This window comes from Leucoraja erinacea, chromosome 21, assembly GCF_028641065.1.
Source record: "Leucoraja erinacea ecotype New England chromosome 21, Leri_hhj_1, whole genome shotgun sequence".
NCBI classification, from domain to species: domain Eukaryota; kingdom Metazoa; phylum Chordata; class Chondrichthyes; order Rajiformes; family Rajidae; genus Leucoraja; species Leucoraja erinaceus.
The window spans coordinates 37035566-37061630 of record NC_073397.1 but is presented as its reverse complement, the minus strand read 5'-3'; the positions used below and the strand labels follow the sequence as shown (position 1 = coordinate 37061630).

General features: G+C 46.7%; 1 protein-coding gene across 5 annotated transcripts in view; it reads left to right on the top strand.

The window, feature by feature from the left end:
* Positions 1-26065, top strand: part of ptprt (protein tyrosine phosphatase receptor type T) — a 540461-nt gene that overhangs the window by 394835 nt on the left and 119561 nt on the right. For 3 of the 5 annotated variants that reach the window (XM_055652684.1, XM_055652683.1, XM_055652685.1), the window contains exon 13: positions 20508-20544. In XM_055652684.1, coding sequence (XP_055508659.1) covers positions 20508-20544 — 37 coding nt within the window. Of the gene's footprint in view, positions 1-20507; positions 20545-21883; positions 21932-26065 lie in introns of all 5 variants that reach the window. The other 2 variants (XM_055652682.1, XM_055652681.1) reach the window with 1 other exon arrangement.

The following is a 26065-nucleotide window of genomic DNA, read 5'->3' as shown; positions in this document are numbered from 1 at the left end:
AGTGTAAACCAGCATCAGCAGTTCCTTTCTACACGTATTGTATCTCTATAGTCTGAAGAAGGGTCTCGTCCCAAAACGTCAGCCTGAAGAAGGGTCTTGGCCCGCTAAATGAATCAGCCTTGTTTATGGTAGACAAAAATGCTGGAGAAATTCATCGGGTGAGGCAGCATCTATGGAGCGAAGGAATAGGTGGCGTTTCGGGACGAGACCCTTGGGTCTCGACCCGAAACGTCACCTATTCCTTCGCTCCATAGATGCTGCCTCACCCGATGAGTTTCTCCAGCATTTTTGTCTTCCTTCGATTTTTCCAACATCTGCAGTTCTTTCTTAAACGAGTATCTCTATACCCAATGTGTTAGTGGCATTTATGAGGCTTTTGGATTGACACACAGATATGCAGGGAATGGAGGAATAAGGATCATGCACAGGTAGCTGTGGGACATTGTGGGCTGAAGGACCTGTTCTTGTGCGGTACTCTTCAATGTTCTATCCATGTCTTTTAGATGTTGATATAATACCAGAATGTAGTACCCTCAATAAGCCTCAGACTTCCCAAGCAAAGCTTCCAGCTCTGGCCAGTAATAAGGTCATGATCACAAGTGATAGGGGTAGAATTAGGCCATTCGGCCCATCAAGTCTACTCCGCCATTCAATCATGGTTGAGCTATCTCTCCCTCCTAACCCCATTCTCCTGCCTTCTCCCCATAACCCCTGACACCTGCACTAATCAAGAATCCATCTATCTCTACCTTAAAAATATCCACTGACTTGGCCTCCACAGCCTTCTGTGGCAAATAAATTCCACAGATTCACCACCCTCTGACTAAAGAAATTCCTCCTCATCTCCTTCCTAAAAGAACGTCCTTTAATTCTGCGGCTGTGACCTCTAGTCTTCGACTCTCCCACTAGTGGAAACATGCTCTCCATATCCACTCTATCCAAGCCTTTCACTGTACTTGGCTTTTTGCTACGTTTGGCTTGGTGTCAGAGCATTGCATCCCGTATAATCTAACTTACTCACTGTTAAAATAATTAGCTGGTGTTACTCGGGGATGGCAGAAAATCATTTGATCCAGGGATCCTGTCACCTCTGTGGTTCATTATTTCTGAATTACCTCCAGGGATTTTGGCTTCTCCACGCAATCTGGAAACCCAAGTGAAGTCTGAGTTTCTCAAACTCACGATTACAAGTTTAAGAAACTGCACCTGTAGTTACATCCCTGTGTCTACATTACAAATTAAAGTTGTATTCTTCAGCGTTGAGATCATACGTGTGTGAAGTCATCTCTCAGGTGATTTCTTCCTGGACTATTGTCTCTGTGTGTCTCTGTTAGTCGAAACTCTGATAACAGGTTTGATCCTGACCTCGGGTGCTGTCTGTGTGGAGTTTGCATGGTTCCCCCTGTGACTGTGTGGTGCTGTGGTCTCCTCCCACATCAAAAGATGTGCAGGATTGTAGGTTAATTGTCCTCTGCAAATAGCCTCGACTGTGCAGTGAAGAGATGTGAGTGTGGGGCAACATAGAGCTAGTGTGAACGGGTGATCATGGGGTGGTGTGGATCTGGTGGGACAAGGCCTGTTTCCACGCTGTATCTTGAGCGAAGCGAAACCAATCTGAACCGTACTGCATTAACCCAGCCCTTTGACATCTTCTGAAGAAAGGTTTCGATCCAAAACGTCACCTGTGCATTTCCTCCACAGGTGCTGCACGACCCACTGAGATCTTCCTGCACTTTGGTGTTTGGCCTTTTACATCCTCTTTCCATGACAGTTTCTTCCCAGCTGTTATCAGGCAACTGAACCATCCTCTCACCAAGCAGAGAACGGGCCTGACCTCCCATCCACCTCTTTGGAAATCTTCAAACTATCTTTAATCGGCCTTTACCTTGCACTAAACCTTCTTCCCTTTATCCTGTACCTGTACTGTGTGGACGGTTCGATTGTAACCATGTATAGTCTGTCCACTGACTGGATAGCACACACAAAGAAGCTTTTCACTGTACCTCAGTACACATGACAATAATTATAAACTCAAGTAGACTAAACTTGTAGAACTGAAGACAGTGGAATCAGACGCGGGCAAGGTTTTGTTCACCATCCTGGTGCTGTGGTGAGGCAGCTCGTCTTCTCCATGCTGTTACAGGGCCATTACAGACGAGGGGTCACCCAGTAGTTTAGAGAAACAGCGCGGAAGCAGGCCATTTGGCCCATCAGGTCGGGGCCGACCAGCGATCCCCGCACACTAGAACTATCCTACACACACTAGCGACAATTTACATTTATACCAAGCCGATTATTCTGCAAACCTGCACGTCTTTGGAGTGTGGGAGCAAACCGGAAATCGTGGAGAAAACCCACGCAGGACACGTGGAGAACGTGCCAACTCCGTACAGACAGCGCCCGTAGTCAGGATCGAACCCAGGGTCTCTGGTGCAGTGTGGCACTTGTTCTACTGCTTCGCCAGCGTGCTGCCCCCCGATCCAGGTCGATCCAAGGAATGGCTGACAAACGGGTCCCATTGTTTCCAGACCAGAGTGATTTTGGTTCCATATTAAATCATGTTTAATTTTTGATGAAAGCTCGATGGAGCATGTAGATATGCGTGGGGAGAGCATAATGTTCACACAAATGAACAGAAGGTTGAATAGCTGGGTGCATAACCAATCGTTTCATGCTGTAATTCACAGCTCAGAGTTATTCCCAGCTTTATGGCAACATTTATAACCCTGACACCTCTGCTTATCCTTGTGTATGGCCATTCATTTCATTATCTTTTCAAACCAAATATCTCTGGCTCATTAGCTCTGAACAGATTACACATCCAATGAACAAATTCTGCCATTCTATACGGGATTAGTGGGCATTCAGGTGGTATTAGGCTTGAGAAAGGTTGAGCAGATTAATGCTTCTCTTGTAATGCGTTAGAGACGGTACAAAACTTCAAAATGAGGATGTCTCGACCCGAAATGTCGCCTATTGAGTCTGAAGAACGGTCTCGACCCGAAACGTCGCCTATTCCTTCTCTCCATGGATGCTGCCTCACTCGCTGAGGTCCTCCAGCATTTTTTTGCCGACTCGGGATGTTAGAATATTTGTACATATCTTGGCATTTCAGACATCCATGTCAGAGTTTGGTGTTTGGGTGCCTGACAGCGGGAAGAGTTGCGCCAGAGACCCGGGTTCGATCATAAGGACAGATGGTCGTAAGGAATAGCAGTAGAATTAGGCCATTCGGCCCATCAATTCTACTCTGCCATTCAATCATGGCTGATCTATCTTTCTCACCTAACCCTAAATTCTTTGTATGTGGGAGGCAACCGGAGCACCCAGATGAAACCCACGCAGTCACAGGGAGAACGTGCAAACTCCACGCACAAACAGTAATGGAGGGCGGGATTGAACCTGGGTCTCTGGTGCTGTGAGGCAGCGGCTCTACCCGCTGCGCTACTGTGCCGCCCACCTGGTGAGCCGGTGTGAATGAACTGAGCGCTCCATTGGGAGTTGGCATGGTTCCACCCGTCATTAACTCATGGGATTTGGGTTTGGTGCAGTCAGTGAATTGAAGCCACTTGGAACAGAACTACTGCTAAATTAATTCTAGTAACTACTCCTGCCTGGTTTGCTGAAAGATTTAAACCCCTGTCCCACGGTACGAGTTCATTCCAAGAGCTCTCCCGAGTTTGCCCTGATTCGAACTCGGAGATTTACGGTAATGGCCACTCGTCGGTACTCGGGGCTCTCGTGGACATTTTTCATCATGTTGAAACATCTTCACGAGTCTTCCCGTGCTTACCTGCTGTTAGCGAGTCTTCCCGAGTACCTGCCGTTAGCGAGTCTTCCCGAGTACCTGCTGTTAGAGACGTCCAGAGCTCCGACGTACCCGCTACGTTCATTCTCCGTGCTTACCACGAGTTTGATTTTTTTTTAAACTCGGGAGAGCTCTTGGTATCGTGGGACGGGGCTATTACTGCTTATGTTGGAGGTTGTTTGAGTTGCTGAAGTGTACTGTACTTGAGTACAACTGCAGGAGGGGGGAGAGGGAGGGTGGCAGAACCTTGGTGCTCCTGACACCGTTAGTTTGACGTTAATAATAGGGTAATTACTAGAAGTCTCCATGAGTGTGCTTGGATAATTATGATCTCATCAAAGTCTTTCTGCAAAGGCTTGTGAAGCATCAGCCTGTCAGATGAGTCGTCTCTTTCCCCAGGAGATGGGCTCATCTCTATGGATATTGAACTTCCAGAAGTGGTTTGACGAGATTCTGCAGAATGGAATGTGAGCAGAGGTGGAAATTGGAGAATGTGTGTGGCAGCTGGTTGAGGATTCGCAGGGTCTTCCGATACAAAGCGGGGAGATGGAGGTATCATTAATGCGTACCTTGTGTACGAGGGGGGGCGATGAGGTGGCATCTGTATTGCTGCCGTCCCTCTGGTGAACGGCGCTATGCAGAGTTGGTGGGCAGAGAGAGAGAGAGCTCCAGGATTCAGAGTTAAAGAGGGAATGGCAAGGTCCACAGTGGGAAGGATGTCCTTCATGATGAGGACACTGTAGCTGGTGATTCATGAACATCTATCATCATGTTCCTCCTTTGTCTTGTGGTGGCACGGGGACTGAACGGTCAGGGTGAGTGATGGGGTGTCTTGTTATGACCCAGATGATGATTGCTCCTTGACTGTTGCTTGTCCTGTGCCCATCCAGGCTGGTGGAGAATAATCCTTCAGTCTGAAGAAGGGTCTCGGCCCGAAACGTCACCCATTCCTTCTCTCCAGAGATGCTGCCTGTCCCGCTGAGTTACTCCAGCACTTTGTGTCTACATTCCCTCACTCTGCTAACGTGATAGGTTGTCAAGAGGTGAGTCATTCCCCTAAGGATATCCAAGTATTTAACTGGTGATAGAGACAAAATGCTGGAGTAACTCAGCGGGTCAGGCAGCGTCTATGGAGAAAAGAAATTGGTGACGTTTCAGGTTGGAACCTTTCATCAAGCCATTAGCTGGCGGCGTGTCTATGACACTCATGTACTCAATTAAAGACACAAAGTGCCGGAGTAACTCAGTGGTCAAGTGAAGGGGGGTTTGATTGGTAGATGAATGGACATAGACCAGAGATGAGAAGAAGACCAAAGGGTCCTAGATATATCACAGCTTGTTCTCTTCTTCCCATCTCTGGTCTTTGTCCGCCTACCTGCCAATTAAAATCCTATCTCTTGTATTCACATCACTTGTCTAGTTTTGTCCTTCCCCCACCTCCCCTCCCACTTTCTTTCCCTCACTACAATCAGTCTGGAGAAGGGTCCCGACCCAAACCTATCCATCTTCTCCACAGATGCTGCCTGACCCGCTGAGTTACTCCAGCACTCTATGTCTTTTTTTTGTAGATCAGCACCTGCAGTTCCTTGTTTCCACACTCCTATACTGAATACCCCAACTACAAAGGCAAGCCAAATGCCCTCTTCATCACCCTGTCGACCCATGAAGCCACTTTCAGAGAGCCAGAATATCCTTTACCGACTTTGACGGAACCTGCAACCCTTTGCATAATAGATGTTGGGCTTCATTATTGATTTTATATCGAAGAATTTTGATCTTCCTAAATTGTAAGGGAAATGGAAAAAGATGTTTGGCATGAAACGGCAGGCCTGTGGTATTAATGAATGCCAGAACAGGCAGAGAAAGCTGAATGTGTCAGCCCTGTTTATGGTGGACAAAAATGCTGGAGAAACTCAGCGGGTGAGACAGCATCTATGGAGCAAAGGAGTAGGTGACGTTTCGGGTCGAGAATAATAGATGCTTCTGGATCTCGACCTGAAACGTCAACTATTCCTTCGCACCATAGATGCTGCCTCACCCGCTGAGTTTCTCCAGCATTTTTGTCTACCTTCGATTTTTTTTTTTTTTTTTTTTTCCAGCATCTGCAGTTCTTTCTGAAACAGCCCTGTTTGTGGATTCTTAATGTGTGTTCCATTCTGATGAACCCAGTTGCACAATACCCCTCGAGAAGTTCCCTCCTGTCAATTGGCTTGTGTTTATTAGATCAGGTCCGTATATTCATTACCAAGCACCGTTTGCCGTGAAACAAACGCAATTTATTCCCCACGCTAATTCTAACAGAACCACCGCCGATTTTATATTATTTTATTAAATCTCAGATCAAAATCCTGTTAAAAACGTACACCCTACCCATTTCGCTGCACTGCTTGTAACTGATTATTAATGTCAATCTAATCCAAGCTGTTGTGTGGACGTTATGAAAATAACAGATGGCTGTGAAGCTCGATCTTTGACCCTTCTCCACAGTGTTAAAGTTTTGCCGTCTCCCAAAGCTCTATTTGCTGTCGGGATCTTCACCTTTTCTGCACTCGCAGTTTAATTATAACAGCAAACGCTTCCGAATCACTGATGGGTTCTTGTTCAGAGATGTCTGATTGACTTACTTATTTATCCCAACACTTGCCACAGACCTGATTCTATTATTGAAGTGAGCACTTAACCAAGAGCAACATGTTAGCTGATTGTCTGTGAGCATTTAACTGTTAAAAGGCATGTTTCCGAGTGCCGTCAGTCTAACTATTAGATGCACTTCACAAGTAACAATTTAACTTAAAAAAAAAACCAGCTAAAGCTTTCGCAGTTCATGCAGAGAGCTCAACCTATTCATTCCGGCTTTTCCCCACTTAGTATCCTAGCAACTGTTTATTCCCACAGAACCAGCGAGCTGAAGAACAGATTGTATTCTGCATAATTATCTTCAATAACTGTGAGAAGGAAGAGATTACAAACAAATTATCAACTGGATTTAGATGTGTTAAATTGGGATGTTAATACGTCATTCTCATGTGTTGTCTATTCGAAAAGGAACGTTACTTTAGCAGTGTTTAAAAATAAAATCATGAGGGGAGTAGATACAGCCTGGGAACAGGCCCTTCAGCCCAACTTGCCCACACAGGCCAACATGTCCCAGCTACACTAGTCCCACCTGTCCATGTTTGGTCCATATCCCTCCATACCTGTCCTATCCATGTACCTGTCTAATTGTTGCTTAAACGTTGGGATAGTCCCAGCCTCAACCACCTCCTCTGGCAGCTCGTTCCATACACCCACCACCCTTTGTGTGAAAAGGTTACCCCTCCGATTCCTATTAAATCTTTTCCCCTTCACCTTGAACCTATGTCTTCTGGTCCTCAATTCACCTACTCTGGGCAAGAAACTCTGTGCATCTACCCGATCTATTCCTCTCATGGTTTTATACATTTCAAAAAGATAACCCCTCATCCTCCTGCATTCCAAGGAATAGAGTCCCAGTCTACTCAACCTCTACCTATAGCTCACACCCTTTAATCCTGGCAACATCCTTACAAATCTTCTCTGTAGCCTGACAACATCTTTCCTAGGGCAGTCACAGTGGCACAACGGTAGAGTTGCTGCCATACAGCAAAAATGCAGCACCAGAGACCCGGGTTCGATCCTGACTACGGGTGCTGTCTGCATGGAATTTGTACGTTCTCCCCGTGACCTGCATGGGTTTTCTCTGAGATCTCCACTTTCCTCCCACACTCCAAAGACGTACAAGTTTGTAGGTTAATTGGCTTGGTAAATGTAAAAATTACCCCTAGTGGGTGTAGGATGGTGTTAATGTGCGGGGATCGCTGGTCGGCGCGGGCTCGGTGAGCGGAAGGGCCTGTTTCCGTGCTGGTTAATTAGATTGATTAATTTGTTTGATAAAATTTGGCGATATGCAGAGTACAGTCCTGCCGACTATAAAATTCAGAAGGTTCAGAAGGTATAACGTGTCCAGAATTGAACACAATATTTTAAATCAAGAGTCGAGAGTGTTTTATTGTCATATGTCCCGGACGGGACCATGACATTCGTACTTGCTGCAGCACAACAGAACATGTGAATATGGAAACATTGTATACAACGGGGGAAAAAAAGAAAACGTTCAATAAATAACATATAGGGCAAATAACAAATAATAATATAGTCTATTGCAGTTCGGAGCTCATAGCTTATGCGTTGTGTTTAATAGCCTGATGACTGTGGGGAAGAAGCTGTTCCTGGACCTGTACGTTACAGTTTTCAGGCTCCTGTACCTTCTTCCTGATGGCAGTGGAGAGATGAGTGTGGGGCCAGGATGGTGTGGGTCCTTGATGATTTTGGTTGCCTTTTTGAGGCAGCGACTACGATAGATCCCTTCGACGGTGGGGAGGTCAAAGCCAGTGATGGACTGGGCAGTGGCCACAACTTTTTGTAGTCTTTTTCGCTCCTGGACGCTCCCTTCGGGTTTTGGCCCAAAACATTACCTATATTTCCTTCAGATTAACCACTGAAACGTTGCCCATTTCCTTCGCTCCATAGATGCTGCTGCACCCGCTGAGTTTCTCCAGCACTTTTGTCTTCCTTCTAAATCTTTCCTCTCTGATCTGAAACCTATGTCCCCACTTCTTGATTTGCCCACCCCTTGAAAAAGACTATGTGCATAACCCTATCTATTCCCCTCATGAATTTGTACACCCCTATAAGATTACCTCTCAGCCTCCTGTGCTCCAAGGTATAAGGTCCTAGCCAGCCCAACCTCTCCCTATACCTCAGGCCCTCAAGTCCTGGCAACATCTTTGTCAATCTTCTCAGCGCTCTTTTCAGCTTAATGACATCTCTACACCAGGGTGACCAAATCATCATCGGCGGTCACTCGAAACAAGTATGACTGTCCTCTCATGGAGGACGCCTGTGCGTGACTTTGTTTAACGTGGGGAGACTGGTGCACAGACAGCCACCCCATCATCGGCGGTCAACATCTCTTCTATTCTCAAGCTTTTACTTAAAAATAGCTTCCCGGCATTGAGCTTTCCAATGTCCAATTTACCGCCAGCTCCAACCCTCTGTGTTGCCAGCTATTAGCTGCAGTCTCCATCTGATGAGCCTGTGGATGTAATCTTCAGAACATCACTGCAGGGGACTTTCTGCAGAAAATTGCCCATTGCCATTCTCTCTCTGTGGCTGATGGCTTTTAGCAAACTAGGGCTGAGATCCATTATACACACACACACACACATCCCTTTTGTAGCACTTTGTGTGGCGTGGTAATTCAAAGCACAAATCTTGCAGAGCCTGATATCAACACAAAGGGAGACAAAAGGAACTCCGATGTGTTCTAAATGATAGCATGGAGATGAAATGCAGAGTAAACTAGTGCTTTACAAAAACGAGAAAACAATAAATGTGTGGTGCTACTATCTGTTGTAATGTGGCTGTTATATCAAATGACAGGAACTGGTTAAGAATTAGTCAAAATATGAATTTGGTATTTTAGGCTTCCATCCCTTGGGAATGAGGAAATAATGCAATAATATATTTTGTACTAATATCTACTTGGACAAGTAGGTTGTAATATTAAAGTCAATGGAGCACAGTGGTGCAGTGGGTAGAGCCACTGCCTCACAGCGCCAGAGACCCAGGTTCGATCTCCACTTTGAACGCTGATCGTGTGGAGTTTGCACGTTCTCCCTGTGACCGTGTGGGTTTCGTCCAAGTGCTCCGGCTCCTTCCCACATCCCTGATGAGCCTGGGTAAACTTCACCTAATGTGTAGGGAGTGGATGATCAGCCATGATCACATTGAATGGCAGTGCTGGCTCGAAGGGCCGAATGGCCTACTCCTGCACCTATTGTCTATTGGAACCATGTGCAAGTGGAATGTTGCAGTTTGTATCTCAGGAGCATTTCACTTTAACTTAGAGATACAGCATGGAAACCGACTCTTCGACCCATCGAGTCCACGCCGGCCATCGATCACCCCTTCACAATAGTTCTGTGTTATCCAATTTTAGCACCCACTCCCTGCACACCAGGGTCAATTTACAGAAGCCAATTAACGTACAAACCCGCACATCTTTGGGATGTGGGAGGAAGCCAGAGCACCCGGATGAAACCCACAAGGTCACGGGGAGAACGTGCAAACTTCACACAGAGAGCACCCGTGGTTAGGATTGAACCCAGATCTCCAGCTCTGTCAGACAGCAGCTCGACCAGATTGTTGTGAACCAGGCTGGTGCCAAACTCAGTGGAGTTGCTTTAGACATCCGTTGATGATCGGAGCTGAGAGGCCTTGGTATTGGATTGTGATACCGTTGGTCCTGTGGTGATCCTCTGCCCCTTGCTGTGGAGAACTTGTTGTGTAGACACTAATGTGACTGGCATCTGGTAACCCACATACTTCAAATAATACAGTGGCACAGTGAGTAGACACGCTGCCTCATGGAACCAGAGACCCTGGTTCAATCCTGACCTCTGCTGCTGCCAGTGTGGAGTTTACACATTTGTAGGTTCACCAGGTTCATTCCCATTACAAGGATGACGGGACTGTCATATGCTGAGAGAATGGTGCTGCTGGGCTTGTACACTCTGGAATTTAGAATTCCTGTTTTTGCCACCAAAATGGATAACCTCACATTTATCCACATTATACTGCATCTGCCATGCATTTGCCGACCAACATGTCCCATCTACACTAGTCCCACCTGGCCTATATCCCTCTAAACCGGAGATAGACACAACATATTCCTCTAGGGGCGCTGCACTGGCAGCAGCCTCTACCTACAGCCTGTCTGTTATTTCAATCTTTTTTATTATTTTGAGTTAGTCTAAAGTCTTGTGTTGGGGGAAACGTTCACTTTTCTATGTGGTGGAGGGGGGCAGGGTAAGGGGGGAAACCGTTTCCCAGTCTCTTCCTGGCGGGGACGTGACTATTTCTCCGAGTCGCGTCCTCGCCCCCCCACTCGCGGCCTACCAGCTGGATCGGAGCGGCCTTTCCTGCCGGGGACCGGGAACCGGACCAGGGCTGCTACAGCGGCGGCGCAGCGCTGGAGTCACCGCGGAGCGGGCGATGCCTACCTGGGTCGCCGTTTGGAGCTCCGGAGCGTTGGGCCGTTGCTCCAACATCGTGGAGCTCTGGTGCGGAGAGCTTCCAACGCGGGCGGCGCTGAACAACATCGTGGAGTCCTGGGGCGCCTTGCAGAGGGTCTACAGCAGCAGTCTCCACCCGGCGCGGCCTGCGGACTTTGGAAGCCGCCGACTCCGGTAGGAGGGGGCCGACTCTGTGTCCACGCCGCTGAGGACGTCCCGCAGCCCTGACGTCGGACTTACAACACCCCGGCGAGCGGGCTTGAACATCGGGCCGCCCGTAGCGGCAACTGCGGAGGGCACGGGGAGGCCCTGACCACGGGGAACAGTGGAGGAAGTGACTGACTTTGGTGCCTTCCCACACAGTGGGAAACTCTGATTCTGCTGTGTGGGGATGTTTTATGTTAAATTCTATCGTATGTTGTGTCCCTTATTTTTATTGTATGGCTGTATGGGAATTTCATTTCACTGTGCCATCTGGCACATGTGACGAATAAATGTATCTTGCATCTTGTAATGCTGGAGTAACTCAGCGGGACAGGCAGCATCTCTGGAGAGAAGGGATGGGTGATGTTTCGGGTCGAGACCCTTCTTCAAACTGATGTCAGGGGAGTGGGGCAGTACATAGATAATGACGTGTAAGGTGTGAAAATAGGACAAAGGGAATAGAGATCAAGGGAAATGTAGAATAGATCATCGTTAGTTGGGAGAAGGTAACAAAGCAAACAGAGATAAAATGTAGTCAGAGACAGTAAGACTGGTGGGTGAACTGGGAAGGGGAGGGGATGGAGAGAGAGGGAAAGCAAGGGCTACTTTGTAGTCAACCTCAGACCCTAACCTATCCATCTACCGGTTTAATTATTTCTGAAACATTGCCATAATCCCAGCCTCAACTACCTCCTCTGGTTGTTCCATACACCCTTTGTGTGAAAAAGTTACCCCTCAAATTCCTATTAAATCTTTCCCCCTTCGCCTTGAACCTATGTTTTCTGGTCCTCGATTCCCCTACTCTGGGCAAGAGACTCTGTGCATCTGCCTGATCTATTCCTCTCATGATTTTATACACCTCAAAAAGATCCCCCCTCATCCTCCTGTGCTTCAAGATATAGTGACCCAGCCTACTCAACCTCTCCCTGTAGCTCACACCCTCCAGTCCTGGCAACATCCTCGTAAATCTTCTCTGAACCCTTTCCAGCTTGACAACATCTTTCCTTTAACACGGTGCCTAGAACTGAACACAATACTCTAAATCTGTGCATCTACACGATCTATTCAGTCTTCCCAGTCTATTATTATTCTATTTAATGTGTTTCAAATCAGCTCTATTTTACATTATCAAATTGCAGATCAGACTGAAGTGTTTAACTATTACTGCCATCAACTGCAGCAGCAAACAGCCCAGCTGTGTTTGTGAATTATGTGTTGAATGTCACCGAGATCACGCAAATAGAACAATTGCTTATTTTTGTTGCAATCTTTTGAGTAATTTTAATTTACTGCCAGTTGTTTCAGGACAGCATTTATACAGCTTGTCTCTGTTTCTGCTCATTAACAATATTCCAAATTGTAGGTGTGTAAAGTGTGCAGTCAGTAATGCAAGTGTGCGAATAGTTGAAATAAATTTACAGCGTCAGAGATTTCCACACATCCACCAGCCCCACAGATCGCTATAGAGGAGCAAGGAACTGCAGGCACTGGAACCCTGACAAAACACAAAGTGCAGGAGGAACTCAGTGGGTCAGGCAACATCTGCGGAGGGAAGGGACAAATGTTGTTTTGGGTCAGGACCCTTCTTCAGACTCAGTATTTTTATTTATAGAAAAGTTAAGATGAATCTTGCAAGTTCTGCAGCAAACTCTGAACTTTCCACCTGTGTACAAGGTTTCTGCCACACTTAATAATTGACTGTCAAATTGTCCAATCCACACGACTCTATTTCATTGAGCCAGTGCCGATGGCCTTTCCCTTCAACACTCGTATGTATTCATTGCCTGAGAGCTTTGATCAGCTCCAATCATAGAGAGGTACAGCATAGAAACAGGTCCTTTGGCCCACCTTGCCCATGCCGACCATGCCAGCATCTGCAGTTCCATCCTGCACAAGCCGATATGTCAACCTTGCTTTACCCACTTCAAGCCCACAACTTTCTACTCCTTTCCTCTCCAAATCATAGAGTCAAGCAGAACGAAAATGTTTCCTCGTCTCCGTTCTAAATGACTTACCCCTTATTCTTAAACTGTGGCCCCTGGTTCTGGACTCCCCCAACACCGGAAATGAAAACTTTATTGTCACATGTGGTAATACGAATATCCCTGCACCCTAATTGGTACAGGTGTCAATGAAAGACCTTTGACAAGTCACAGTAAACTTCTTAGCCTGCATATGCTGCCAGGGTGTGCAATAGTCGCCCATGAAGGGCACTTACAAAGTTACAAATCCCCCTCCGCCTCAGCGCTCGTTCCCTCTTTGTTTCCCCCCCCCCCCCCCCCCCCCCCCCCCCGCATCGGCCCCCCCTCACCGGCTGCGGCGTCCTCACTTCCACGTGATCCATCCTCATCGATCGACCGGCGCGCCGACCTCTCCACTATCACCACCGGGTCCTCTCCGCACGCCTCCGTGTGGCCGACCCCAGCCCGACAACCCGGGCTCCACCCCACGAGGCCAGGCTCCACCGACCCGCGAGGCCCCGAGCCAGGCTTCTCCGTGTGTCCACGCTGCCTCGACGGAGGGCTCCTGCCGCGGTCCCAGACCACAGCCGCGGAACGCCGGGATGCCTTCTTTTCTATCCCAGTACCTAATGGCCGTTGTATGTCTCTGCCGCCACCATTTCCTCTGGCAACTCATCCCAGATATTTACCCCCCCCCCCCCGGGTGAAAACCTTCCCCTCTGCTCACGTCCGAGTTTCTCCCCTATCACTCTAAGCTCGTTCTCGAGTCTGAGCAAGGGTCCTGACCTGAAACATCACCTATCCAAGTTCTCCAGGAGATGCTGCCTGACCCACTGCGTTACTCCAGCACTTTGTGCCCTTTGGTGTAAACCAGTACCTGCAGTTCCCCGTAGTCTCTGCAGTTCTCCACTCCCCTTCCCTGGGATCGCCTTTCCGACGAGCAAATCCATCTTTGCCGCTCATCGTTTTATTTTGTTATTGCCACGTGTGCAGGGGACACGGTGAAAAACGTTGCTGTTCTGGGATGTCCAGTCCAATCGCACCATCAATGAGCACACGTCGGTATGCCCAGGTCATGTGGCATGGTGCTGCATCAACAGTCATAAGGAATAGGAATGGAATTAGGCCATTCGGCCCATCAAGTCTACTCTGCCATTCAATCATGGCTGATCTATCTCTCCCTACTAACCCCATTCTCCTGCCTTCTCCCCATAACCTCTGAGAACAGTACTAATCTCTGCCTTAAAAATACCCACTGACTTGGCCTCCACAGCCTTCTGTGGCAAAGCATTCCACAGATTCACCACCCTCTGACTAAAGAAATTTCTCCACGTCCTTTAATTCTGAGGCTGTGCCCTCTGGTCCTAGACTCTCCCACTAGTGGAAACATCCTCTCCACATCCACTCTATCCAGGCCTTTCACTGTCCTGAAGTCACTCTCCCCTCTATTCTTTTCATTCAGTGAACATTACCACGGTGCCTGGTGCAGAAGTGAATTGCAAAGTGAGCTGATGACTTGCCACTCCAGAAGGCATGGCCATTTGTCAGAATTATACGTCCATTGGAAAGTGAAGGTGATCGCAGTAATTCTGCCTCTGCTAACGTTGATGTGATAATCAGTCTGCTTCCCGATGGGGAAAGGCTGCTGCATTATCAGGCTGGGCGGGCAGCGCGCAACAAAGAGCTGATTTTCAAGAACAGTAGGGCTGCTGAATTAAAAAAAACAATTTGAATATTGCTTTTGTTGGAAGAACAGAAACCTGAAAATTAAGTATTGATTTTAGATACTGACACCTACAGGTACACAGAGAACTTGCTGATGTTATTGATTTTTCTTTGTGTGAAACCTTTAATTATCTGCAGGAAATTGCTACACAAAGTGATCGCCACCCCTGCTCATCATGAAATCACAGCTTTTTAACTTCTCTATATAATTATCCTTCCCTGTCACCGCTGAGGCAATTTGCTTTCAACCAAGAGAAATACAGATATTCTACTGCTGTAGTTTCAAACTCCAAACCCAAACCAGCCGCTAACAATGTACCTCAGTTGGCAGTGATTTAAAGCCGTATAAAAGAATGGGTCGACTGGGCTTGTATTCACTGGAATTTAGAAGGATGAGAGGATATCTTATCGAAACGTATAATATTCCTAAGGGATTGGACAGGCTAGATGCAGGTAAAATGTTCCCCATGTTGGGGGAGTCTAGAACCAGGGGTCACAGTTTAGGAATAAGGGATCAGCCATTTTGGACTGAGATGAGGAAAATGTTTTCACCCAGAGAGTTGTGAATCTGTGGAATTCTCTGCCACAGAAGGCAGTGGAGGCCAATTCACTGGATGTTTTCAAGAGAGAGTTAGATTTAGCTCTTAGGGCTAACGGAATCAATGGATATGGGGAGAAAGCAGGAACGGGGTACTGATTTTGGATGATCAGCCATGATCATATTGAATGCTGGCTTCATGGGCCGAGTGGCCTACTCCTGCACGTATTGTCTATGTATCCATGTAATTATTATTGCAACTTCTGAAAGAGGTTTGGACAGGTTTGTGGATAGGACAGGTTTAGAGGGATATGGGCCAAACATAGGCAGGTGGGACTAGTGTAGCTGGGACATGTTGGCCGGTGTGGGCAAGTTGGGCCGAAGGGCCTGTTTCCACGCGATATCACTCTGTGACTCAATGTAGATGGAGCATGTTAGTCAACATGGGCAGGTTGGCCCCCCTGGTCCTTCCCTTTCACCCCATCAGCTGTCCCATACACCACATACTTCTCCAGAATTTCCGCCATCTCTGACATGATCCCACCACGAGCCACATTTTCCCATCTCCACTCCTTTCCGATTTCCACAGAGAACGTTGCCTGGTTAACTCATCCCTTCCCACCCAAACCACCCCCTCCCCAGGTACCTGCCCCTGCAACCGCAGAAGATGCAACACCTGCCCCTATGTTGAATAATAATTCAACACTCCTCTGACCCACTAATTATACTACTACCATGCCTCTAAAGCACCATGGCTGGCCACAAACCTAAATTAAGAATTAACTATTAATGAAGAAGTAAACAAATAACTCTTTCTGGATGGAGGCACGTGACCTGAAACAGCATGCGCGGCACGCTCTCGTGATTCTGGCCACACCATCAGTTGATGCAGATTTGCTGGTGGACTGTGCTGCAGGTCAGCGATCTTGCAAGTCAAAGCCCTGTCCCACAGTACGAGTTCATTCCAAGAGCTCTCCCAAGTTAAAAAAAAAAAATCAAACTCGTGGTAAGCACAGAGAATGAACGTAGCGGGTACGTCGGAGCTCGGGAACGTCTCTTAGCGCTAACGGCAGGTACTCGGGAAGACTCGCTAATGGCAGGTAAGAACGGGAAGACTCGTTAAAGTTTTTCAAAATGTCCACAAGAGCCCCGAGTACCGACGAGTGGCCATTACCGTAAATCTCCGAGTTCGAATCAGGGCAAACTCCGGATAACTCTTGGATTAAACTCATACCGTGGGACAGGGGTTTCAAGCTTTGATTTCTAAAGAGAATAAAAACTGGTAAATGGCATTGTAGCACAAGAGAGCACGCAAGACACCGTGCTGGAGGAACTCTACGGGTCAGGCAGCATTTGCTTTAGACATTAGAGATACAGCGTGGAAACAGGCCCTTCGGCCCACCGAGATGGTGCCAACCCAGCGATCATCCCACACAGTAGCACAATTTTCTTATCCCAAAGCCAGTTAACTTACAAACCCAAACGGGGGGGTGGGGGGAAACCGGAGCCCCCAGAGATAAACCCATGCGGTCACGGGGAAGAAGGTATAAGTTCCATACAGCCAGCATGTGCAGTCTGGATTGTGGCTTGGTCTCTGGGGCTGTGAGGCAGCAACTCTAGCGCTGCTCCACTGGGCCATCTGTGGAGGGAATCGATAGACGATGGTTCTGGTCGGGACCCTCCTTCAATCTGCCGGCTGTTGATCTGTATGTTGGTGGGAACGCTGAGGGTTCTTCTAGTTCCCTGATGATGCAGAACAAAAAATCAACCACAATGAAGGTTAAAAGTAATAAGACAGCTGACACATCTCTCAAAGTTTACATAATGCCTTCCCCATTATCTCATAAAGCTGTCAATGTAGAGCAAAGTTGCTTGTCCCTGTGTGACTGGAATCAGCTTTATAATGTCCTCTTAAGTATTTGAGTATTAGCATAATGGATTCCATCATTTATCCTTCAGCTCTGCACTACAGCGCATTACGTTAAATATGCGTGTGCCCTAAATCACAATGCAATTGCTTTTAAACCCTGTCGTTTACACGGCAAAAACATGTATATTTTAAATCAAGATAGTGGCAACCCATTACATTTTCATCACGTGACGAAGGGGAAAGTGATATGTTGTGCGTAGCTGAACAACATACAAAGCTACGGGTGTCAGGGGTTATGGGGAGAAGGCAGGAGAATGGGGATAGGAGGGAGAGATAGACCAGCCATGATTGAATGGCAGAGTATTGATGGGCCGAATGGCCTAACTTTGCTCCTATCACTTATGATCTTTTAGGCTTTGGAAAAGGATGTGACGATCAGGAATCGGAGTTTAGTTTAGAGATACGGCGCAGAAACAGGCCCTTCGGCCCACCATGTACGTGCCGACCAGCGATCCCAGCACATTAACACTTTCCTGCACACTGGGAACAATTTACTATTTACACCGAACCCAATTAACCTACATACATGTACGTCATTGGAGTGCGGGAGGAAACTGAAGATGTCAGAGAAAACCCAAGCAGGTCACGGGGAGAACATGCAAACTCCTTACAGACAGCACCATGGTCAGGATTGAGCCGGGCCTGCGGTGCTGTGTAAGGCAGCAACTCTACCGCTGCGCCACCACCGTGTGATTGCCAGCGTGCGATTTCATGTTCTTAGTTTGGACGACGTGGTTGTAAAATAACCAAGTGTGACACGCTGCATTTGTAAATATAATTGAGCAATGAAAGACTTGTGTTTGGAGTAAGATGCAGTGTGGAAATGTCACCTTGACAGCTAATAATTTTGTAATCATTCGACTCGCATCCAGTCGAGAATAAAAAGCAGGTGGTGTCCGTTTGTGAAATTAGTTCCTCATTTCCTCTCTCTGTTTTCTTCTTTTGAAATCTTTCTTTTCTTCCTTTCCCCCAGAATGATTTATGATAAAAATCACCTAACAATTAATAACCGTTCCTTTGTTTTTAACCAACAATTGAGTTCAGCGCGGGAACAAAAGGCAGGCAGGCAGCAGCGGGAGGTCCAATTGCAACCGCATCAACAAATCAATTGATGTCAGAAATCCCGGCTTAATTACTTCAGAACATTACTTGTAGCATCTGGATCTTGCATCTTCCTTGAAGTGTGAACAAAAGTTCTGCCACAGTTTGGGGATTGGCTGTTCTAATGTGCCGAGGGAAATAAAATAATCGTACAAACGTGTATCTATCTGTTCACACAGAGTTGGCCTCACGGTCACTGATAGTGTCAAAGAGGACCCTTTAAACCAGGTTAACTTCCACACTGAACTAAAGGGCCTGTCCCACTTGGCTGTCATTCGCGCGCCATTTATGCGACCTGCTAGTGTGTGGGTAGCGTGTGGGTAGCGTGGAACGGGCCCATGGAGGAGTGTGGACTTGGTTCCGAACGAAATCTTCCCGCGCCACCTGTCGCGTAACTGACGGCCAAAGTGGGACCGGCCCAAGACCCTGGCACGATGCAACGCCTCACCTCCAACAGCAGCTGAAGCAGGCAAACGATCACCGAGCTCGGCCTGGGGCTCACGGCCGTTGCGGTCCGGATCCGCCCCCACTTCTACTCCCAGGGCAGGGCCAAGACGATTGGAGATAGACACAAAATGCAGGAGTAACTCAGCGGGACCGGCAGCATCACTGGAGAGAAGCAATGGGCGATGTTTCGGGTCAAGACCCTTCTTTCAGACAGAAGAAGAGTCTCGACCCATAACATCACCCATTCCTTCTCTCCAGAGATGCTGCCGGTCCCGCTGAGTTACTCCTGCATTTTGTGTCCATCTTCAAATGACGTCACGTGCTCCAGACGGCTGTGCGGGCGCATGATGACGTGCGCGACTCTCACTACCGGCCTTTCGCGGAAGTAACAGCCCAAGTGGGACAGGCCCTTAAGTCAACAAACTCAACTCAAGATGGACACCAAAATGCTGGAGTAACTCAGCGGGACAGGCAGCATCTCTGGAGAGAAGGAATGGGTGACGTTTTGGGTCGAGACCCTGATACATTGACACACAGTTGGGGACTTTAGCTTGCTTGTGGCTGTCATGTTATTGCTAAATATCACTATTCCCCAAATAGCCTGACCTATTAGAGCACAGAGAAGTTATCCCATGAATAAATAACATTGGCTACTGACTGAAAATTCAAAAACTATCGGATCTCGGTATAAATTCCGCAGTCTTTACTCAGGGGATTAGACATGGTAAATGGGTTTTGCTCTCGACAATGCAGGTCCATTTCAGATTTGGAGGATGGAATGAAAAATGTTTTCCGTCACCCCTCGGCGCTTGAACTTCCACGAAGTCGGGACAGTTTTAATTCAGTTCTTCACTTAACCCGGCTAAACGCAGTCAGATTAAACCATGTTGGCAGTTGCATTCAAAGACGGCACAGAATTGATTGAGTGTTTAAGAAGGAGCTGCAGATGCTGGAAAATCGAAGGTAGACAAAAGTGCTGGAGCAACTCAGCGGGTGCAGCAGCATCTATGGAGCGAAGGAAATAGGCAACGTTTCGGCCCGAAATCCTTCGGGTTTCGACCCGAAACGTTGCCTATTTCCTTTGGGTTTCAGCCCGAAACGTTGCCTATTTCCTTTGCTCCATAGATGCTGCTGCACCCGCTGAGTTTCTCCAGCACTTTTGTCTACCACAGAATTGATTGACGTGGGAAACAAAGAAATATATGTAAGACTGGCATGCTTCTGCAGGGAGCATCTTGAGAGAAGTTCGTATGGGTGATAGAGGTGATATTACGCCTCCACTTGAAATGCTTGATGCTAGGAAAGGAAGTTAAAAAGAATACAACGTGTCGTCATTGAGTCATACAGCAAGGAAACAGGCCCTTCGGCCCTACTCATCCATGCCAACCGAGACAGGTGGTTAGTACGGGTGCCAGAGCATATGGGGAAAAGGCAGGAGAATGGGGTTAGTAGGGAGAGAAAGATGCTTAGATGGCGGAGTAGACTTGATGGGCCGAATGGCCTAATTCTGCTCCTATTCCTTATGACCTTATGACGTTTGAGGGCAGATGACCGAATCCTAGGTCAAAGACGTTGAAGCAGAGGTGGTAAAGATGGCAGGGGAAGGGAAGGGAAGGGAAGGGATGAGGTGGGGAGGAGGTTTGGGCTGAGTTAACTGTTTTTGCAGAACAATGATACATCTTCTTCTTATTCTTCATAGGAGACCAAAGTCAGCTGCTTAAGACTGGCGACAAAAGGTACGAGACCTCCCTCTTTCTTCTCACTGAGCTCAAGGCAGCGTCACGCACGATGATGAGAACTGTGCCGCGCTGTGGTGTTGCAGTGGCCGGTGGAGAGAGAAATGATTGACCGATGCTTGATGAATCAGATTGCAGCGTGGACCTGCTTGTCTCCTGAATGTTGTGGTTGCTTTGCCTGCTGACCTCAGCTTTTATGTTTCACACTGCATGACTACATTCTGCTCTCCATTATAGTCATAGCATTATCATCCCCTGCATGAGTAAACACTCTGAGTTGAATTTGCCGTGGGATTTAGAAGCCTGCTTCCACAACATCGACAACAAAAGGCACAAAATGCTGCAGTAACTCAGCTAGTCGGGCGGCATCTCTGGAGCACGTGGGCAGGTGACGTTACCGGTCGGGACCCATCTTTAGAATGTGTGTCCTGACCCAAAACATCACCTATCCATGTTCTCCACAGATGCTGCCTGACCCGCTGAGTTATGGTGCAGCAGCATCTATGGAGCTGAGGAAATAGGCAACGTTTCGGGCTGAACCTTCTGGAAATAGGCAACGTTTCGGGCCGAAACCCGGAAGGGTTTCGGCCCGAAACGTTGCCTATTTCCTTAGCTCCATAGATGCTGCTGCACCCGCTGAGTTACTCCAGCATCCTGTGAAACGTTACTTATCCATGTTCTCCACAGATGCTGCCTGACCCGCTGAGTTACTCCAGCACTCTGTGAAACATCATCTATCCATGTTCTCCACAGATGCTGCCTGACCCGCTGAGTTACTCCAGCACTTTGCGTCTTTTTTTTTTGTTAACCAGCATCTGCAGTTCCTTGCGTCTCCACATATCACCAATTCATTTCCGAACATGAATTTGTGTTCTCACTTTGTCAGTGTCATCATCATTATAGTTGCATTAAATGAAATGAAATGCAAATTGAAACCCATTCAGTACTTTCCAGCTGCCTTGCATTTGCTTGGACCGCTTTCACTACACAGATTATTTAAATTTTCCCCATTTTGTGAATGTCACTTCTCTCTCATTAGACGTGGAATATTGTATTGACGCGTAATTAACCAAATCGAAGACAAAGTAATTGAGATACATTTGCATTAAAGCCAAGTGCCATCATTTATTCCATTGAAATTAAAATCAGAAGCAGAGGTATCATTAAAGCTTTAATCTGAAGTAATTATCCTTTTCTCTCTGGGTTTCCAGTTTGATTTTATAGAATGGGGGATTGTGAGATATTATCAAAGGATATTTTTCTTGGTAGACTTGCTACTTTCTTTTTTTTTTCTTATGCATGCTGCTTGGAAACCTCCCCCTTGCTCTAACGATGATAGGTAGGATACAGATAACGACACCATACATTCTTGTCATCCCAAGCGCAGGTGATTATCTACTGTCGAGTCAGAAATGTTCCTCCCCTTCCCCAACCCTGTGAAAACTGTTGTTTCAACTAATACTTGTGGACTCATCTGCTTTTGTTTTAGATTTAGAGAATGTGTTAAATGTGTTAAACCTTTAAAATCACAATTTATTTGAGTCACTCTAAGTTTATCCACGTGTACCAAGGTACAGCAAAAAGCTTTGTTTTGCCTGCTATCCAAGCACATCTGACTATACTATCCATAAATACAATCGTCAAACTCAAGTACAATAGGTAGAACAAAGGGGAAGATACAGAGCGCAGAATATAGTTCTCAGCATTGTAGCGCATCAGATCCACAGACAAAGTCCAATGTCCACAGTGGGGTAGAGGTGAATCGAACAGTACCCTAGCTTATTGAAGGACCGTTCAGAAGCCCGATAATGGCCATAAGCTAGGGTACTGTCCGATTCACCTCTACCTCTCACCCCCAATCCAGAGGTGAACCTCTTCTGCAGCCTCTCCAAAGCCTCCACATCACTTCTTTAATGGGACGTCCAGATTCTGGGGCTGATTGTGTCTTCACTTCTAGTTCCAACCTTTGCATTTCCACCGTTCAATAGTTGGGTCCTGTATGTTTTCCTTACGTCTCTCTTTAAAACAGTCTGCAATAGATACAATAGACAATAGGTGCAGGAGTAGGCCCTTCGGACTTCGAGCCAGCACTGCCATTCAATGTGATCATAGCTGATCATCCCCAATCAGTACCCCGTTCCTGCCTTCTCCCCATATCCCCTGACTCCGCTATTTTTAAGAGCCTTATCTAGCTCTCTCTTGAAAGTATCCAGAGAACCTGCCTCCACCGCCCTCTGAGGCAGAGAATTCCACAGACTCACCACTCTCAGCATATCCTCGTCTCCATTCTAAATGGCTTACTCCTTATTCTTAAACTGTGGCCCCTGGTTCTAGACTCCCCCAACATCGGGAACATGTTTCCTGCCTCGAGCATGCCCAAACCCTTAATAATCTTATATGTCTCAACCAGCATCATGCTGGCTTGGGGCAGTTAAAAATATTGAATCTGGTCACCTTATCACTCAGAATAATTTACTTGATGTTCATATTAATGAGAACTTCTCGCAACCAGGAAGGATTTGTCACCTGTGCAGGGTTTGATCGTTGAATGTGGAGTACCCCATTATCTCTCGAGCTTTGAGAGTGTTCTATTAAATTGCTATCTTTTAAGAAAAAATACAAAAAATAATATTACTTTGTGCTGGGCTAAAAGGAAGTTGAGTCATTCAATGTCTGTGTGGAAGCAGCTATTTGCTTGCGATCCATGTCTAGGTTGTTGCCTTATTTTGCCGAGATAATAGCCACACTCAGTTACAGCTGAGTGCAAGTACACACTTGGCAACGAGTAGATCAATGTCCTCTCTCAATAACAACTCCCAGAAATGAAGTGGGTGCCATTGCTATTAGAGTCATAGAGTGATACAGTGTGGAAACAGACCCTTCGGCCCAACTTGTCCACACCGGCCAACATGTCCCAGCTACACTAGTCCCATCTGCCTGCGTTTGGTCCATATCCCTCCCAAACCTGTTCCATCCATGTACCTGTCTAACTTTCTTAAACGCTGGGATAGTCCCAGCCTCAACTACCTCCTCTAGCAGCTTGTTCCATACACCCACCACCCTTTGTGTGAAAAAGTTACCCCTCAGATTCCTATTAAATCTTTTCCCCTTCACCTTGAACCTATGTCCTCTGGTCCTCGATTCCCCTACTCTGGGCAAGTGACTACCCGATCTATTCCTCTCATGATTTTGTACACCTCTATAAGATCACTCCACATCCTCCTGTGCTCCAAGGAATAGAGACCCAGCCTACTCAACCGCTCCCTGTAGCTCACACCCTCTAGTCCTGGCAACATCATCGTAAATCTTCTCTGAACCCTTTCAAGCTTGACAATATCTTTCCAATAACTATTGTTTAAGTGTCCAGGCTTGATGCAGAAATCCTGTGATTTAGAACTTGTTTAGTGCAGGGGATGTCTCCTTAACACTTGCAATAGGCTGTGATTCTTTCAAACCTACTGCTGATGTTCTGAAAAGATATCAAATGAAAATACACGAGGCTAAATTATTCTGCAGGTAGATATCCATCTCTAATTAGCTACAGCATAAAACTATTCTGGAACGCCGGTCTGACTACAGTAGGAACGTTCTGTGAACAATTTTAAGGAGATTCTTGGGACATGTTTTATTTACACTGAGGGTGGGTCCCTGGAACACACTGCTGGGGGCCGTGGTGGAAGCAGATACAATAGTGGAGTTGAAGATACTGTTGGATTGGCACATGGATATGTAGGGACATGGATTATGCACGAGCAAATCAGAGTTTGTCTTGGCATCTTGCCCAGCACAGACATTGTGGGCTGAAGGGCCTGTTCCTGTGCTGTTCTATGTTCTGAGAGTTTCCACTTTGGTTGCTCAGTTAATGAAGCAAAAATGTTCCAAAACGCTATTAAAATATCACCAAACTAAAATTTGAATCTGACCCACGTAACAGCCAAGGAGATAGATCCTAGAAGCTTTGGGCATTTTTCCTAGAGTCATTTTATGATTTCGACAAGAATAATGATTGTGTTTGGAGATGGTCCCTGAGGGAAGAATTTGAGAATTGCAGGATTATTGGACCAGAGAAAACCACAAGATTAAGACGCAGAAAGATTTAAAGACGAGATTGCTTAACTAGGAACCAGCGTAATCCCGTAACCATTCGGCACGGTGGCGCAGCGGGTAGAGTTGCTGCCTCACAGCGCCAGAGACCCGGGTTCGATCATGACTACGGGTGTAGTCTGTATGGAGTTTGTATGTTCTCCCCGTGACCATGTGGGTTTCCATCAGGTGCTCCGGTTTCCTCCCACACTCTGAAGACGTGCATGTTTGTAGGTTAAATGGATTGTGTAAATTGTGAAATTGTACCCTTGTGTGTGGAGTAGTGTTAGTGTACAGGGTAGTCACTGGCCAGCGCAGGCACGGTGGGCTGAAGGGCATGCCGCCGCGCTGATTCTCTAAAATCTAAAGTAAAAGTCTTGTCACTCAGAAAGAAACGCATAGAGATAAAAAACAACGAGAAGGCAATAGAGACAGACATTGAAATCTAGAAAGAAATATAACCTGCTCCACTACAAGAAAAACATATAAGATAGACACAAAATGCTGGAGCAACTCAGGGGGACAGGCAGCATCTCTGGAGAGAAGGAATGGGTGATGTTTCGAGTCCAGACCCTTCTTCACATGTTCGTAGTGTATGTGGAAGCTACAGCAAAGGCCAGGAGTTCAGGCTGGTCATACTATTCATGTGCACAGGACTGCTTCATTCAAAAAGGCACATTAGCGATCCATACCACTGCACAATCACAAAGATTCATCTGAACTAAACCCATACCTCTGGTTTTCCAACCCGAAATGTCGCCTATTTCCTTTGCTCCATAGATGCTGCCTCACCCACTGAGTTTCCCCAGCATTTTGGTCTGTCTTCAGTTTTCCAGCATCTGCTGTTCCTTCTTAAACTCTGGTTTTCAAATGCAACTTTATCTATTCTTCTTATTCTCTTTTCAAACCGCCAATGAGAAGTATTTTGGGGACTGCTCCAAATACTCTCGACATCTACAGTTTACAAAGACAACGGAGGAGGATCACGCAATCTGAGTTTGGATGATCAAAAATCAATATTCCCTCTCTTTTGCAAAGAAATCTTCGAAAGGCTTTGCATTAGAGGCATTTCATCTCTTCACTTTTCTCACACAAAGATCATTGTGTGAGACCTATTGCAGTAAAACGAAGTGCGTGATGCATTGGTATTACTCCCAGTCCCTGACAATAAGTCTTCCTTTCTGCATGGATGGACTGGAATCCTTATCAGTCGGAATTAAGAGGGTGAAGGGCCGTTGTAATGAAAATGATTCCAGTTATTTTGTGCTGTTACCTGCAGTAAATGTCAAATAATGAATCTATGTGTCAGTCACCATGCCTCTGGCTTGTCTATTAGTGGATATGATTAGATTGGTTTACCTGGCTGCAACAATAGTCAAGCATTTCAGATCATGTTTTATTGAAATTGGGAAGATAGCAATATTTGGCTGTCTCCATG